Source organism: Pelmatolapia mariae, linkage group LG6 (assembly GCF_036321145.2).
Source record: "Pelmatolapia mariae isolate MD_Pm_ZW linkage group LG6, Pm_UMD_F_2, whole genome shotgun sequence".
Lineage (NCBI taxonomy): Eukaryota > Metazoa > Chordata > Actinopteri > Cichliformes > Cichlidae > Pelmatolapia > Pelmatolapia mariae.
The window spans coordinates 15,073,910-15,090,350 of record NC_086232.1 but is presented as its reverse complement, the minus strand read 5'-3'; the positions used below and the strand labels follow the sequence as shown (position 1 = coordinate 15,090,350).

General features: G+C 44.2%; 1 protein-coding gene across 2 annotated transcripts in view; it reads right to left on the bottom strand.

Moving 5' to 3' along the window:
• Positions 1 to 2,979: 2,979 nt before the first annotated feature.
• grin2ab (glutamate receptor, ionotropic, N-methyl D-aspartate 2A, b) overlaps positions 2,980 to 16,441 on the bottom strand; it is a 118,481-nt gene continuing 105,019 nt past the window's right edge. For both annotated transcript variants that reach the window (XM_063475906.1, XM_063475907.1), the window contains 8 exons: positions 16,102 to 16,227; positions 13,589 to 13,818; positions 12,756 to 12,916; positions 10,590 to 10,777; positions 8,863 to 9,101; positions 6,641 to 6,824; positions 4,931 to 5,714; positions 2,980 to 4,836 (listed from right to left, as the gene is read on the bottom strand). In XM_063475906.1, the coding sequence (XP_063331976.1) occupies positions 3,834 to 4,836; positions 4,931 to 5,714; positions 6,641 to 6,824; positions 8,863 to 9,101; positions 10,590 to 10,777; positions 12,756 to 12,916; positions 13,589 to 13,818; positions 16,102 to 16,227 (2,915 nt within the window). In that variant the 3' untranslated portion in view covers positions 2,980 to 3,833. The remainder of the gene's footprint in view (positions 4,837 to 4,930; positions 5,715 to 6,640; positions 6,825 to 8,862; positions 9,102 to 10,589; positions 10,778 to 12,755; positions 12,917 to 13,588; positions 13,819 to 16,101; positions 16,228 to 16,441) is intronic.

Here is a 16,441-nt window from a genome sequence, read left to right as displayed (position 1 = left end):
TAGAAATGCCAGGAAGGTTCCTGGTTCTCCGGATCTTTTTAGTCTAAAAGTGGCTAATGAATAATTGTGTTTTATTTTTCTTAAACTTCATGTTTAACACTTTAAACGTGAATTAGTTAGTGGCAGACAGAAGAACTGACACAACCCAGACAAGTAGAAAAATGTAACCTTTACTTATTTACAGATTGTACAGAGGTACTGAGTGACAAGGTAGTATTTACAACACAACTAGTAGCTTAGAAACCCCTGAACTTATACACAAGTGAGATACACGGCAGGGAGACCCACAGGACTACACACCAACACACTCTGTCCACCTAGTACAGTGTATGTGTGTTTGTGTGTGAACACCTGGGCCAAACTGAGATCTGTACTGAGCCCCGGGAACACTAAGCGTGCTCCTCAATAGCGGCTATGTGGGAGCCATCCGGGTGCCTTACCGCTGACATCAGTAAGGCCAGGAGCCAGGAAGTGTAACCATCCAGGCCTCTGACCAAGACATGGAAGGGTATGTGTTGGTTCGTGTAGTCCAGTAGGTCTAACTCAGGGAGAACTTAGGTGTTGCAGCAAAATAGGTACCACCAGAAACACGAGCACGTCATGCAATTTGAAAAATCTGAAAGTAAAACCAAAAGGTTGGTGTAAAAACCTGTGATGGTGGACATACAAAAACGCATACCTCATGCTCGCTTAATCACAACGGTACAGACGCAACATGTGTGTGTGTGTGTGCCTAGCTGTATTTGTGTTGTATGAGTAAGAGCCAGGTCAGAAGGTTACGTGTGGGACGAAGGGAAGAGAGTCCAGAAAAGCACACACACACACACACACACACACACACACACACACACACACACACACACACACACACACACACACACACACCACAAACAACCTGTAAATACACACATCCTCTGTCTTATATAAATGCCTGCACGGTGTAAAACACACACGCACACAGACACACACACACTCACACTCGCTCACAGGTAAAACAGCACAGACTTGTAGTGGAACTACGTGGGTGGGAGGGGGTTTTTGTATTAACCACACAGGCTGGACGATCATTATTCATTGAGTGTGAATCAGATGACCCAGCTACGTGCAGCTAGTTAACAGGCATAGTTAACTAGTCATTAACCCAGCAGTGACGACTGTACAGTGAGGTCCCAACCAGCAACACACCAGAGGGGAAAAATAAAGAAATAAATGATAAAAAGAAAAAAACAAAAGAAAACAAAATCACGATAATCTAAACCATGCCAGTCTTTTTTTGTTTTTAAGAAGCAGAATTAAAAAGCCACGTTGTTATTGAAATGAATTCAACACTTAATACCATTCAAATCAAACAAATGAAATCAGTTTCTAACATTTAAAACAAAGATTTTCTCTGTACAGAAGTATAATATTGCAACCTGATATTGTGCATATAACTCACACATCAAACCTGTTAAGATTACCAAAAGGGGCGGCGTTCACCGTTCAAAGGTGCTTTTTTTTGTTCAAACTCTCTTGCATTCTTTGCAGCCAATATATATATTAGATATATGTGAGCGTGGTTTGCCTGTGTGTGTGTGTGTGTGTGTGTGCGTATGAGAGAGAGAGAGAAGAAATAGAGCATAGAAAGAAAGAGAATAGACAGACGCTCAGCTAATGGGATATCAAGTCCTTTTTCCATCAAAATCCTTGTGTTAAAAAATAAATTAATTAATAAATTTAAAAAACAAATCAGTGCCCTTACTCAGTAGATATGGATTTCTAGAACACTCATACACACATTGCCAGCTTGTTGAGTGTGTCTGTGTGCGTGTGTGTGTCTATGTGTGCGCGAGTGTTGCCTCTGTAACGAGTCACTTTGCAAACTCTCCACGTTGCCACGTGACTCTCAGTGCTGAAACACAGCGCCGTGTTCTCGCCAACACAGAGAGCCACACAAGTACCAGCTTACTCTGACGCGCGTCCAGGAGTATTCATTAGATGAGTAAATCTGCAACAGCGATACACTCAGCCTCTAAATTCACTACGGAGACATTAAAACGGGCTCCTTTGCTTGACATAGAAAGTTATTAGAAAAAAAGCACTGGGATCCTACGAGAGCCGAACGAGTTCTCACAGCTACTGATGTTAAGTGATTTCCAGCAAAATGTTGAGTTTTTTTTTCTTTTTTCTTTTTTAAAAACACCACGACTGAACTTTAATCTTCTCATACTCGGTCTACTCTACAGGAGGAAGCAGGAGGAGTGAAAAAAGAGGAATCGAGGAGGAAACCTGGTTAAGGAGAGGGGTGGAGGAAAAGGTTCAGTGGGAGGGGGCAGGGCGAGGGGATGGAGCACGGGTAAAAGTTCAAAAAGAAGAGAAAGATTTAAAGTTTGTGTTGTGTATACTGTATGCATGATGCTGTACCCCATTATCTAACACTGTAAAACGTCCGACCTCACAATGGAACGGTGCCCTAAACCCCAATGCCAAAGAAGAAATTAAGAGAAAAGAAAAAACATCTATTCAGCGAATGACTGAGAATATTCATATTTTTCAGTATAAAAGTGTTTTTGGTCAAACGTCTTGTGTAGGTGGCAGGGTATAAAATCTACAAAGTGCACAAAATGAAGCTATCTCGTAGCCTCGACACACACACCCAACCCTACACTACTATCCTAGACTACTGCGTATGTATGTGTGTGTGCGTGTGTATGTCTGCATGTATGCATGTGTGCATATATGACCCTGTATAGGAGTTTAACTGTAACACAGGGCAGTAGGAAGCATGCAGTATGACCTGAAGGCTAGCTAAGAGAGGAAGCAAGGATGCTATACTGTATGTCTCTAGATCGATAAAACACTAGAACACACACCCTCATCCTGAGAGGCTTTTAACTGGTGGCCGCGTTCGGACCACTTTTTGGAATGTTCAATTAGCTGACATCAACAGTGACAAACAGTCTGTGGTTTTCCTAACCCCCCCCCCCCCCCCCCCCCCCCCCCCCCGTAACAACAGACAGCACGCGTGTGTGTTCGAGTGTTTGTACGTCTGCAGGCGGGCGCTGATACACTTCTCAGACCTGTTTCCTGACCAGCTGCCCGCTGCCCGGTCTGGTCTGTTACATAGATAGTGGTTTCCATTCAAGTCAAGGATTACTCTAAGTGAAGTTTACTACTCTTTAAGCCATGCTGGCAGTGCAGTTTGGAGGCTCAGACAACATACGGGTTGACTGTAGAAATCATAGTGCAACAGGAGAGTCCTAGAGAGGGGGTGGGTGTGTTTAGGTTAAATATGCGTGTGTGTGTAATCTCAGAAAGAAAGGGGTTTCTTGTGTGTCCCCTTTATCTCCAAGAGGCTGGTGAGAGGGCGTGACAGGTCGGCTCGTCTTCCAAACACTTCATCACAAGTTCCCTTACATCACACTGCTGGCGTTAAGAAACCGTGTACAGTGTCCCTCGTATTCCACAGGATGTCGATCCGTCTTGTCGGACAAATTGTCAGTTCGTGCCTCGTTGCCCGCGGCTCGAGGCTGGTACACACACTGACACTCACACACACACACACACACACACTCTCTTCATCTTGTATTGTGCCTCCAGCTGTCCCTGTGGCCCTCCCATCTCTGACCTATGGAGGGTGTGGTAAAGAAAACAATGATTTATTTACTCGCTGTTAACCTTTTTAGTCCCGAGCTTCCCGCCTTTCACCCGTGTGTGCGTGTCTGTCTGTGTGTGTGTTTCTTGTGCATGTGCTTAGAATCAGAGCTGCCTCGTCCGGTCACACACACCTCTTTCTTTGCATGCGTGCGTGTTAGTGTGTTTCAGTGAGATTTTTAGTGTGCTGTGTGTGACTCTCAGACGTCAGACTCGATGCTGGGCATGCGGCGGTAGAGCCGGGGTCGGTTGCCGCCCGCGCTCGAGGCCCGCGGCGCTGTCACATAGCTCATTGGCTGCGAGGCAGCAGGTGGGACCATGTAGGCCACAACGGGAGGCTCCTGTGGAGGGTAGAACACCTGTTGGTCGACCTGGCTGCCATGCTGGTTGAAGTGATGGTTGCCATGGTTACCCAGGGTAAGTGACACAGGCATTCGCTGCTTATAGAGCTCATGGGCGGAATTTCTCTGTGGCATTCGTGTCGTAGCCTGGGAGGTGGGATCGCGTTGTGCCGTGCCCGGCGCCGACTGTAGGAAGGGGTTGTGGGATGGGCGGTCGGGGAAGAGGCTCTTCGAGCGCCGTGGCAGAGGCATCGGGGTGTCCAAACTGTGGTGGTGGGAGGGTGAGGGAGAGGGGGGGCTGCGGCTGCTCAGCGGACGATCAGAGCGCATTGTGAGAACATTAGCATAGGCCCCCTCATCCAGGGTCAGCTCCCTCTCCCTATCTCTGTCAGGCAGACTCAGCCCCCGCATGTGGGGGTGGGCCTGCGACTGCCGCTCGGGAATGCCGTCCGGAAGCACATTCTCGTAAGAGTGCTGGCGACTCAGCTGGAGGTGCTGGGTCGAGGAGGAGGTGGGGAGAGGGGACGGGGAGGAAGGGGTGGGCTCAAAGTGGCTGACAAGCCCGTCCCCCTCACCCACCAGGCCCAGCTCGCTCTGGGGAAGGTAGTGCGTGAACATGTCCGCGCTGTGTGGGTGAGGGTGTGTGTGGGAGTAGTGTGAGTGCAGGTGGTCTTCACTGATGTCATACAAATTCCCCAGGTGGGCGCAGGCATCGCAGCGAGCTTGTGGCGAGCGAACAGTGTAGAGGCCAGAGTAACCGCTCAGCTTGGTGAGGCAGGAGCGACAGTGGCCGGGCCTGACACTTTGCGTCCCTGGACCTGCGCTTGGAGCTTCGAATGAACCTCCGACCTTCTCTTTCACACTAGAGGGAGAGAAGACACCGCTGATTATACACAAAGAGACAAAACAAGCACCTTAAACAGGGCTTTATGTGCGATTAATGCTAAATAAAATACCTGCTGTGAGTGTAGGTGCTGTATTTCTTATCCTTCAGAGAGTGCAGGTCGGCCTCAGCGCTGTGACTGTGGTGTAGGAGGCTGGCGCTCAGCTGCAAAATGGGTGCGTCTGACTGGTGGGAGTGTGTGTGCGGGTATGTGCTGTCAGGTGGAAACAGGTCAGGGGGGTAAGGGTGCTCATCACTTCCCCCCTGGCTGTCTCGCTGGTATGGGGGAGCGGACTGGAGACTGGCCTGGTCTGAATCAATGGAGTAGATCTTGGATGCTCCACCTCCACCGCCTGCTCCTCCACCGCCCCCACCCCTCTTCCTCAGTTGATTGATTGGCTTAAATCCGCCCCTTGCTGCCATGGAGTCAGAATCTTTGTGTGACGGTGGCCGACTGGAGCACTCCGAGAGGTCTGAGTGTTGTGGGTCCTCGGGCAGGTAGCGCTGGCTCTTCATTTGTGGCGGTCCAGGCCCAGATGCAGCGGTGGGGCTGTGGCCTGGAGATACGACGCTCGGCTGAGTCTTCAGGGTCTCGACACTTTTCTTCCACAAGGCTCGGGGCTTTGATGCAGTGAGGCCCGCCCCGGTGAGGCGGGTCTGGCCGTTGTCATTTGTGATTGACAGCTGGGGCTTGTTGGGGCTGGTCTGGTGGGGTGGAGCTTTTTGTTGCCCAGGAAATGGCGCAGCATTATTGAGGAGGTTTTTGTGCCTCCCGGACAATGACAGGAAGGCCTGTGGACCCGCAGCGTTGCTATAGAGACCAGGACCCTTCTGAGGCAGAGTATGGAGGGAGTTACCTAGGAGACAAGGAGAGATGCACCTTAGACAGAAGATACAAAAGATGGACGATTGGTTGGATGCTCAGCCAGGTCAGCTGATACATCATCTACTGCCTCGACACGCAATGTGTGGCATCTAATGCATTTCTAATCACGAGGAAGGCGTGGACTTGACAGTCAGCAAGGTGAAAGTAGTCACCTTTACTCACGCATACACACAGTGTAAAGAAAAGGCAGCTGCTATGTGAACGATCTTATTACAGGTGACACGGCTTCCTGATTTGCGCTGGCACAATATATTAGTTTTGAGCTCAGAGCTCAGAAAATACAGAGTTAGCAGAACCCCTCTATGGTTTAGAAATGCCCTTGTTCTTCCAATTAAAGCTTTTATTTAATATAACATGAACTTGATCAGAAGATCTGCAAATGATGATTAATGATTCATGACATCATCATAAATTATGATTCATTTTTAACTGAATAACTGTGTAGGAAAACAGAGACCTGTTTCCAGCAACAGTGTGTGAATTGCTTATTGCGTTGCCTAATGCAAGTTTATTAAGTTAGACAGCAAACTGATCGTGTTAGCCCGGCTGAAAACTGTTGATTTAAGAAACAATAAATTGGATCAGTCATCGGTTCGTCTCAAAATGCCCCCCAAACAAGAACACTTTCTTCTGAAACTTGTCTACACCAGGCCATATAACAGTCTGTTTCACTCTTCAAAACCAGCACATAAAGGCTTGGATGATTCTTTCAGTTGACGACCTTTAAGGCACCTCAACCGCTCATTGTTATTTATGATCAGTGATTCCAACAACCACTAACAACATCTAACCAATGCCATTTAAAATGAAAAAATAGACTTGTCTTTAAGAAGTAAGGACATTTCCAAGTGACCCTCTGAACCTCTGAGTGTACTGAGCATGAACGTATTGCAGTACCTTTCCCTGACATCATGTCTATGATGCTGGGCTGCACAACGACTGTGTTGCGTTTGGGAGAAGGCAAAGCGATGGACTTGGCAGACTTGAGCAGGTGCAGCATGTTGGCTTGAGGACTGAAGTCCAGCTCTGGTGCCTTCTTCTTCATATCTATATGAACGCCGTGGATACAGCTCCATATACCCTGAGAGGAGACGAGGAGAGGAAATTAATGGAAGAAAAGGAAAGGAAATGAGAGCCGGGGAGGAGGGAGATAGGAGAGATAATAGAGAGTTAGTGTAATTCACAACCCAGTGACTTCACAAAAAAAGTTCAGACAATCCCCGAGACTAATTTCCTTGTGAGGTAAATTAGCAGAGACCTCTGCATCCTCTCTCCAGTGCGTTTACTGCAAACCTTAACCTCATTTTGTTTTTGTAATGTGGCTAGAAGAGATAATCACCACTTTTTTAGATGAACTGCTTTCTGAGGCGCCTAGAAAATTAAATTTAGGTGATGATGTCACTGGAGGGGGCCTTTGAGTGCAAGGAGATGTTCTTCCTAGAGCCACTTAACCTCCAGCATCGCTGCTCTAACAGCATGTGCACGCCAAGAAACGCACACAGTCACACAGACACACACACACACACATTGGACTCTTTTTGTAAAACACTTGATGTGTGAAATGCTGCTCGTCTGGAATAAAAGCCCTGCCTAACACAGAGACATGACATATGAATAATGAAATAGTGGTCTGTCTGTGTGTGCCCATTTTGTTTTTTGGGTGTGTATTTGTATGTGCGTGTGCATATATCAATGTGTACCCCTGTTTGGTCAAGCCTGTCCCTCATCTCACTCCACCTGCGAATGTGTTGCCATTTTTAGAAGAGAGCCAGCGACGCACCGAACGTCAGAATATTCGATATCGGATGCCATCAGCCTATCAGCAAACAGGATGACATTTAGCAGTGGTGAAACTGGGAGAATATCTTTGTTCTTTCACTATATTTTTTAACTTTCACGTGTGAGAGAGAGGGCGTTGTGTGTATGTAAATGAACTCGCGTGCGCGTTCTCATCCTCTTAGTTGTCTGATTCCTCTATCCTGTCATCCGTGCGCGCAGCAGTAAATTCATCTCTGCCTCAGCTGGGCTCCATTATCACACTGCCCCTCCTTCCTTTTTAATCACACACACACATGTGCAAAAAAATTATTGTATCCTAACAGTAACAACTGTTTGGGTTTCAGACAGCTGAATCACAGCAACACACACACACGGGCCCGTAGATTTTCAGTAACAATTATATGAGTTTCTGATTCATTTCATCTGTTAGAAAAGTCCTTTCTGCACATCCCCGTGTGTATTTTCGCTGCCCCGGAATAAGCATAAAGATTAGGCAAATTACAGGATGGATTAAAATTTGGATGCTTTGTTTGAGAGGAAATTTTTCACAACAAGACAGCAGCAAACTAATCATTTCTTAAAATTTACTGTGCTGTTTGAATTATTGCTGTTAGGCACCACAAATGCTCTCCACCGGCCCTCACAGACGCAATAATGCGCTGAGTTGTTTTTCTCTGTTATTTCTCTGCTTCGGCTTGAAATAATCTACAAATATAGTTATGTTTGTTTCTCTTGCAGATTCTCTGTATGTTTAGCCCGCTCTTTCTCTTTATCGGATTTTCTTTGGGAGATCTCTGTTAGCCGGCTGTGCTGTTAAACATCAATAATACTCACAGCCCTCATCCCATTACTGATATAGGAAAATCCAGTGCTTTCTTACAGTCTGAATGAGCGTTGTACATCAGTTGTTATACCCTATAGGGCCCTGTTTTATCACTAAGTGCCATTCACTGCTATGAATTCTAACAGCAGCTATCTATTCCTCAGTCACACTAGAGTAAAAGAAGGACGGAGACATCCTTGTGACTTGGAAAACTGGCGATTGCATTGCATTGAATATTTTCACATTTGGCAGCCAATTGCACATAGTTGAGGCGACCAACTCGTCAAAGTCTGTTTGAACTGACTGTGAGTGGTTGCAGACTCGGCCCCTGTCTGTGAAACAATCAAAGGCAACAAGACTGCAAGTCCATGCTTCAAAAATGCTGGCAATGCTCCAGTGTGACTGAAGCATTAAAGTCCTGCATGAGATTTTGAAAAATAGGAACCAAAACCTCCTGCTGTGAAAATGTGGGTTCCTGTGCACGCTTCCAGGTGTGTGATGATTTCCTCTTTCTTACCCTGCTGATAGTGAAGAGAATGCCCGGCCTTCCAGAGCAGACACCAGTGAAGCAGTATCTCAGTCTCCAGTAGAAAAGGTGCTCCGAGATGAAGGTGAGGATGGAGAGGCCCATGGCTGTGGCCAGCATGTAGAAGACCCCTGCCATGTTGTCCACATCCAGTTGACTGGACATTACCTCATTCTTCTCATTGTGGCAGATCCCAGTCAGCCACTGAGCTTCCAGCTCCTCCATCTCACCTGTTGCAAAGATGAATGTGAAGGGTTAACACTGGAGGGGAAAAAACGAACAACGTGAGGAATGAAGGCAAAGGAATTCGAGACGTAAGGAGAAAAAGTGAACAAGGTGATGGGTGGCAGAGGGCAAGAAAGGGATGCGGAGGGAAAAGAGGCATATGAGGCAAGATGGGGAGAAGGGAGGAGGGGCGAGAGGTGAAGTGGTAAATAGATCGTAATGGAAAGGAGACAGGAGGCGGAGTGAAAAAAAGAGGTTGTAGGAGGAGGGCGAAGAATTGATAGTGATGGAGTGATAAGGAAAGATGGGAGGAATTATTATCAAACTGAGTGTGTCTGAGAACGCGTGTGCTTGCGCACAAGGGTGTTTGCCCTGAATAAAATGGCCGTGTGTGAAGCGAAGCGCTTTAGTGGTTTCAGCAGTTTGATTTCTGTCCGACTGATTCTCTTTCTTCCATTCGCACCATCTCACAGCTTATTATACAGAAGAATCTGGAGGAGTAAACATAACAGGACACGGTGGGCACACACAAACACACACACACACACACACACACACACACACACGCGTGCGCGTGCACACAAACCCGGAGAGTAATGATGATGAAATGGTGTGTTAAGACTAGCCCTTGATAGCTTTCTGACAGAGGGAGGGAGGAGGGAGGCTGAGTGTTGGAGGGAGAGGGGTAAAGGAGGAGAAAGCTGAGCGATGGCACAACTGAGCAAAGTCCTCCAACAACTTAGGCTACGTACACACTGCAGGCGAAAGCGCATCAAATCCGGCTTTTTTGACCCTATGTCATGGTATGACAGTGTGAACACCACAAATCCGATATTTTCAAATCCGACCTGGGTCACATTTGTATGTGGTACTGAATCCGATACGTATCTGATGTTTTAGAAAATGACTGCTGTTTGAATGGTCATGTCGCATTAAATTCGTCTTTTACGTCACTGACACAAGACAGACGCCAATTATCAGCGCCGGAGAAGACATTGTGAACTCTTCCTGGCCATCCAGTGAAACTGTTGGGAAGACAATGTTGGAGAAACATGAACATTTTATTTGTACTGTATAATCTTCAAATTCTGACAGAAATCTGTAACTATCCTTTGAAGCACCGCTCCTCTCTAAAACAGCAATAAGGATAATTATTAAGCCATATGTAAATAACAAAATAACCTTATAACTTAAAGCAAAATTGGGAAACAAGTCTTTATATTAACAGCCATCAGTCAAACAATACTGTTTGGTCTGGGTCTAAACAGAGCGCGTTGTGTGTGACGTCTTCTTTTGCGCATGCGGGCCGCTTTGAAGGTTCACACTAGAGCGTGTTTGCTGTCACATTTTATTTGTAGTGTGAACAAGCAGACAAAAAAATCGGATTTGAACAAAAAATCGGAATTCAGCATTAAGACCTGCAGTGTGAACGTAGCCTTTGAGACTTTCAATTTCAGTACAGTGTGTGACTGAGATGGCTCTCCATGGCTTACCGTCTCCTATGATGCTCAGTATGGCCAGGTCAACCAGGCGTTTCCAGTATGATCCTTTCTGCAGGGCAATGCCATAACCTGTAGTGGCAAAGATATAACCGCTGCCGATGGTCACCAGCTTACACCCATCATCTCTCCCCGCCATGTAGTTCAACACCGCAGCATCGTAGATGAAAGCATCCAGCTTCCTGTAAGTAGTATACAATATACTTATTAAGCACCAACAGATTAAAGCCAGAATATAAAACAACAATCAGGACCTGGAGCTCGGTTTGGGTGAAGTCCCATTAGGTGATCATTGTGTGCAAGTTCACGATTCTCCAATAATGTTGGAAGAGTAACGATTTTTGTGAATTGTGGGCAGATGATGGATGCCTCACAGTGGCAGACACCTCATTGTTCCTTTGGCCAGATGAGCTAAAAAAGAGTTTACTAATACTTGTAACTTTACTGACAGTCAAACTGGCTCAGTTTTTACTGTGAACTAAATTATTAATACTATAATAATATTTAATTTTATTAATTAAAATTGCAAGATTTTGAATGTGAGCTATTTTCACCTTCTGAAAGTGACTTTCTGGAAAAAGTTTGAGATTTATTGATTTAATAAAAAGCTAAAGCGAGTTAGCTTTACATATTACAGAATGTGTAGTCTTTAGGTTTTCCTTTTTAAAACTAATATTGGGCTAATTATTCAGTTATTCAGCTAATTGTCAGGAGAGCTGTCGTCCCCCCCACCACACACACACACACACAGAGTTTTTTTGTGCTGCTCTAAGCTAACTAGTAGCTAGCTTAAACCCCATGTTACATTTAGAAATCAAAGTGGCATCGCTCTTGCTCTAGCTGTAATAATTGATTATCAGTCACTGAAGTTACTATTTTTATAGTTTTTGTATGAACTTTTGCCTTTTCCTCATAAAACCAAGAAAAACGTACCTCTTCAGGGATTAAAAACCCGGATTTCAGTTAAAAATAAATATAAGAAGGAAACATAATTTAGTGTAACTGATATTTTTCACATAAACAGGCTTGTACTCTTTAGTTTTTAGATCTTGTTTTTGCACTGACACTATGGGCTGCTAGCTAAGAGGCCACAGTTTGTGTCTGACACTAGCCCAGATGTGAGCCTGATATATCTGAACTCAGCAAAGGAAAAAAAGAAAGAATAGAGCCTGATGAATGATTGACCAAATACAATGCAACAGGGACCCTCTATCATCATCCCATATAACAGAAGAAGCCTGCACTTAACTTCATTTTGGTTTTATATAATAGAATGAGTATACCTTGGAGGTAGACATGTGCATAAATATAAGTTATACTTTGGATGTAAATGCACATATACTGTATGAAATGAATACATGGGCGATCTGTTGTTGCTGAGAGTTGCTGCTGCACAGATAATTTTAAACTAATATTCACTTGTGTAACTGTGCACAGCACTGGAAAACAATATAAATTAATTAAAGGATAGAGCGCGTCCTGAATGTGCGTCTTGGGCCACAGACCATTTCATGACTGGACTGAAATTTTAACTCAGACTCTCAAGTGTTTATATTTTTCTCTGTCAAAACAACATTTTTTTTGCTTAATGAGTTAGTTAAATACTGATGATGCTGCTGAACGTCTTCATTATACAGTTTTGATGCTGTATAAACAAAGCCTAGTGTATTAATGTGAGAAACAAACCTTATTTCTTTCATATGCAGTATCAATAAAGTAATTATTACGGAACAAGCAAACCAAAGAAATGAAAATTATTTTTGGAGAAAGATCAAAGCCCGCAAAACTAATGAACAAATAAGAGCACTGTAGCCATCCTTCTATTTAGTGTGTGTTTAGATGGAAGAATAAAGGTAGCAAACTCCAGAACAAATTACACTCTCCCTGTTTTGGCAGCTCGTTCTTTCCAGCAGCAACAAGACTCTATAATGAGCACTTGCAGACACTGTCAGTGACAGAAACACTCAGCACAGTTACTGCAGCATTTTAGCATAAGCTACTGTTTAGCCCCATGGGGTCGAGTTCCTGCATGATGCAATGACTCTTTTTGTGTTTGTTTTCACATGTTCTTAAGCATATGTGGTGTTTGCCAACAGAATGACCGCCTCAGGTATAAAGAATCTTTCCTTGATGTGAGTTGGCTTGACAAGTTAACAGTACCCGGTCTTGAGGCTGATTAGTGCATCCACGACGCCGGTCTGATGGTATTTGGTCATGTACTGATGCATATCTGGGTAGTTCTTCCTGATGTTGCGCTCGGTACTCCCGTTCGGAACCGTCCCGAACCGAAATGGAGGGGAATAGGAGTACGGGCTCTGGAACTGCAGTGAGGAAAAATAAGTACAGCGAAATAGTGACATATTGTTCAAAGGGGGTAAAGACAGCGTGAGACAGGAGCACAAAGAGGGAAAGAGAAACTTTAAAACAAAAAGGCTCAGAGATGAAGAGCAGTGGTGAGAGACAGCAGGAAGACAAAGTAGGAGGGAAAAAATGGGGGGGGGGGTCTAAAGTAGGAGTCGGAGCAAAAGTGTGAAAACGAAGGAGAGGGAGAGGAGAGAGGAGGAAGAGTGGAAAGTGACAAGAAGAGACAGAGGAGAAAGGAGGTGGGAGAGACAGTGGAGTGGACTCATCAGTCATCATCATTGTGTGTCCAGTCTAGCGTAAGACTGGCTGGGGTTCTGCTGACACTGCCAGCCCCTGGAAACTACACACACACACGCATGCATACACATCCAAACACAAACACACACGGCTTTGATCTATGCAGCTTGTGTGTGTGTGTGTGTGTGTGTGCCTGTAGGTCTGCTGTGCTGGCAGTGTTAGTGTGGTGACAGCTACGGCCAGAGGGTTTGGGCTGTTGAAGCCCAAGGGCGCTCCCTAGAGAGTCCTGTTTGGCTGCAGGGCTGGCATCCATTACAAGAGCAACCCTGACTGTGAATGTGTGTGTGCGCGTGTGTGTGTTTACATGTCCATTTGTGTGTGTGTAACCCCACCTTCTTGTCAGAGAGTCCAGTGACTTGGTCCACAAACTCTTCTTGGATCATGAAAGCAGCCAGGTTGGCAGTATAGGAGGCCAGGAAGATGACAGCAAAGAAGGCCCACACCGAGACAATGAACTTACTGGTGGTGCCCCTCGGGTTCTGCACAGGCACAGAGTTGTTGAACACCAGACCCCACAGCAACCATATGGCCTTACCGATGGTGAATGAGGGGCCATGTGGGTCTGTGAGAGAGACGGAGACAGGGACCAGGCAGGGGAGGAGAAGGAGCAACGATAAAGAAAAAGTGAAAAAAAGGGGAAAGGACCCGTGTACAAAACCTTAAACTCACAACATGAACTTCAAAAAGTTTGAACTATGTGTAAAATGTAAATTAGAAAAATGATGCAATGACTTACAAATCATTTCAACTACATTTAACAGAAAATGGTGCATGTTTCAAAAAGAAAGTTAAGACAGGGGCAACAGAAGACTGGAAAAGTTGTATAATGCTAAAGAAAATAAACCCAGCAGAACTTATTAGGGTTTTTGGTAACGTGACTAGCTGTTTTTTAACATAAAAATATAAAGAATCTGGGGATTTTATTATCTACATATACAGTGTTATTGCTCTTAATTGGTTCTGTGAAGCACTTTGGCATACCTCTGGTTTTTAAATGTGCTATATAAATAAAATTGTATTGTATTGTACTGTATTGTATTATTAAATGATTACAGTATTGTGTGGTAATCCCTGTGCGCGGGCTCAGAAATACTACAGAAAATCAAAATCTTGGTGAATACAGGTCATTGCTGCACTCACAGTAAGTTCAAACTCTTCAAAAAAATCATAATTTAAAGCTTGAGTTGAGGGGAAAAACGGTCCTGTGGTCTGGGGGAATCAATATTTGAAATTCTTCATGGAGAACTTAGAGATGTTGTGTGCTCTGGGCTAAAGAGGAGAGGGGCCATTCAGCTTGTTTTTTTTTTACTTACAGTTCAAAAGCTGCCATCTGATATTGTATATGGAGCGCTTTAATGCAAATTTGCACATGTGTGAAGGCACCATTAATCATGAATGATGCTAAATGATATATTATTTCAAGATAAAACCAAAATACTTTCTGTGAGTAATACTAGAGCATGACCGAGTCCGAGTGCTAAGCCTGGTCAGGCCTGCAGTCCAGAACAAACTGTCAACATATGTTGCAATATTTTACATGAAAAATACAACAAAGGAAGTCCTGTGTAGCAAGGGAAACATTTTGCTTTCAAAACAACAGCAACTGGTTGTTAACCCTTTTTCGGGTGAGAAACCAAACTTGGCAACATCAGTAAACATCCAAAATGGCCTCAACCCCCTCTCTGTGAAGTCGAAGAGCTTATATGTATTTCTCCCAGCCCCTCAACATCATGGCATCTAACCAGCCCAACCCGTAACTAATATGGTAATTTCACTGACCTTGATTTGCAACAGAAAAATGAAAAACTAAAGAATTAAATAAATTTTTGTAACGTCTTCTACGGCTGATATTTTAAACTTCCAAGTATTTAAATGAATTTCAAAAAATAATAATAACAATAAGAATCAGAAAACCCTTGTTTCCTCTTACATCCGACTGTTTTTTTAAACAGGTTCTTCTTCCACCTCCTTCTCCTCACCATCATGTGATGCTTAAAACAATACGTTTTTATAACTGGCAGCCTATTTTAGAATAGAGACATAATTTGTAAATGAAGGAAAAAGTGCTTTATAATTTAATAGAATCAGGGGGATGATTTTTGTAAAAATGCACTCAACCTGAGCATTTTTCAATGTCACTGTAAAAACAAGCATTTTCTTGGGTTTAAAAAAAAAGAAATAGTGGAAAAAAAATGTTTTTGCCCAATTAAATCAAAGTCTCGAACAAATTTGTCCATTAACTGATCTAATTTCCAATTTGGTGGGTCGAACCAAACCTAAATGGATGTTTTTCAGATTAATATGTTGCAGAGGAAAAGACAAAAAAGAAGATGAAAAAAAGCAAAAGAGGTAATCAGATTTCCAAATTGTGGCTTCAATCAAATCTAAATGGATCTAAATGTTCAGGTCAAAAGTCTAGTTACAAAGGAGTTTTAAACCTAGCACTCATTGTTCAATCAGTGGGTAGTGAAAAAAGCAGCAAGCTAAACACAATGTATAGATTTCCTGAACTTTCAGAAGTGCTGAGTGGAAAATCAAAGGAAAAAACATTCACTTGCTACTTCTGGATTGGCCTTTAGCTGATTTAAATGTTAAATTAAGTCACAACATTTTATACAACATTAATCTCCAATTCAGAGCCAACAGGGAAGCTCCAAGTTTTGTTTTTTGATGACGCCTCAGATTACAGTTTTGGTAGTTCTGGGAGAGAAATGCTAATGCTCTGTAGCATTACCTGAACTGTCTGAAGTCAGAGTGATAATAGGTCACTTCTTTTGCTTCAGGGCTTCTTGCTCCTGGGAAAAACGATTGGTGTGATATTCTTTGTGTGTGTGTGTAAGTCTACCTTTGCCTTGGGCCAAGTTGCGGTTGAAGCCCAGCGGACTGACAAACTCAAAGAGGAAGACGGCGATGGCTGTGACAATGAGCAGCATCACAAACATCATCACCCAAACCGATGCACTGAAGGGCTCTGAGAGGAGGAAGAAGGAGAGAGAGAGGGAGCAGAAAGAGTTAAAGGCAAATCGAGTACACGAGACAGCGAGATATCGTGGAGGAGCAGGAGCGGCGTAAAAAAGTGAGGGACGTAGCGGGAAAGGGGAGGCAGACAGACTCGCGGAAATAAAAGAAGAGACGCACACACACACACACACACACACAAAAAAACAGGGATGAGGGGGGAGATA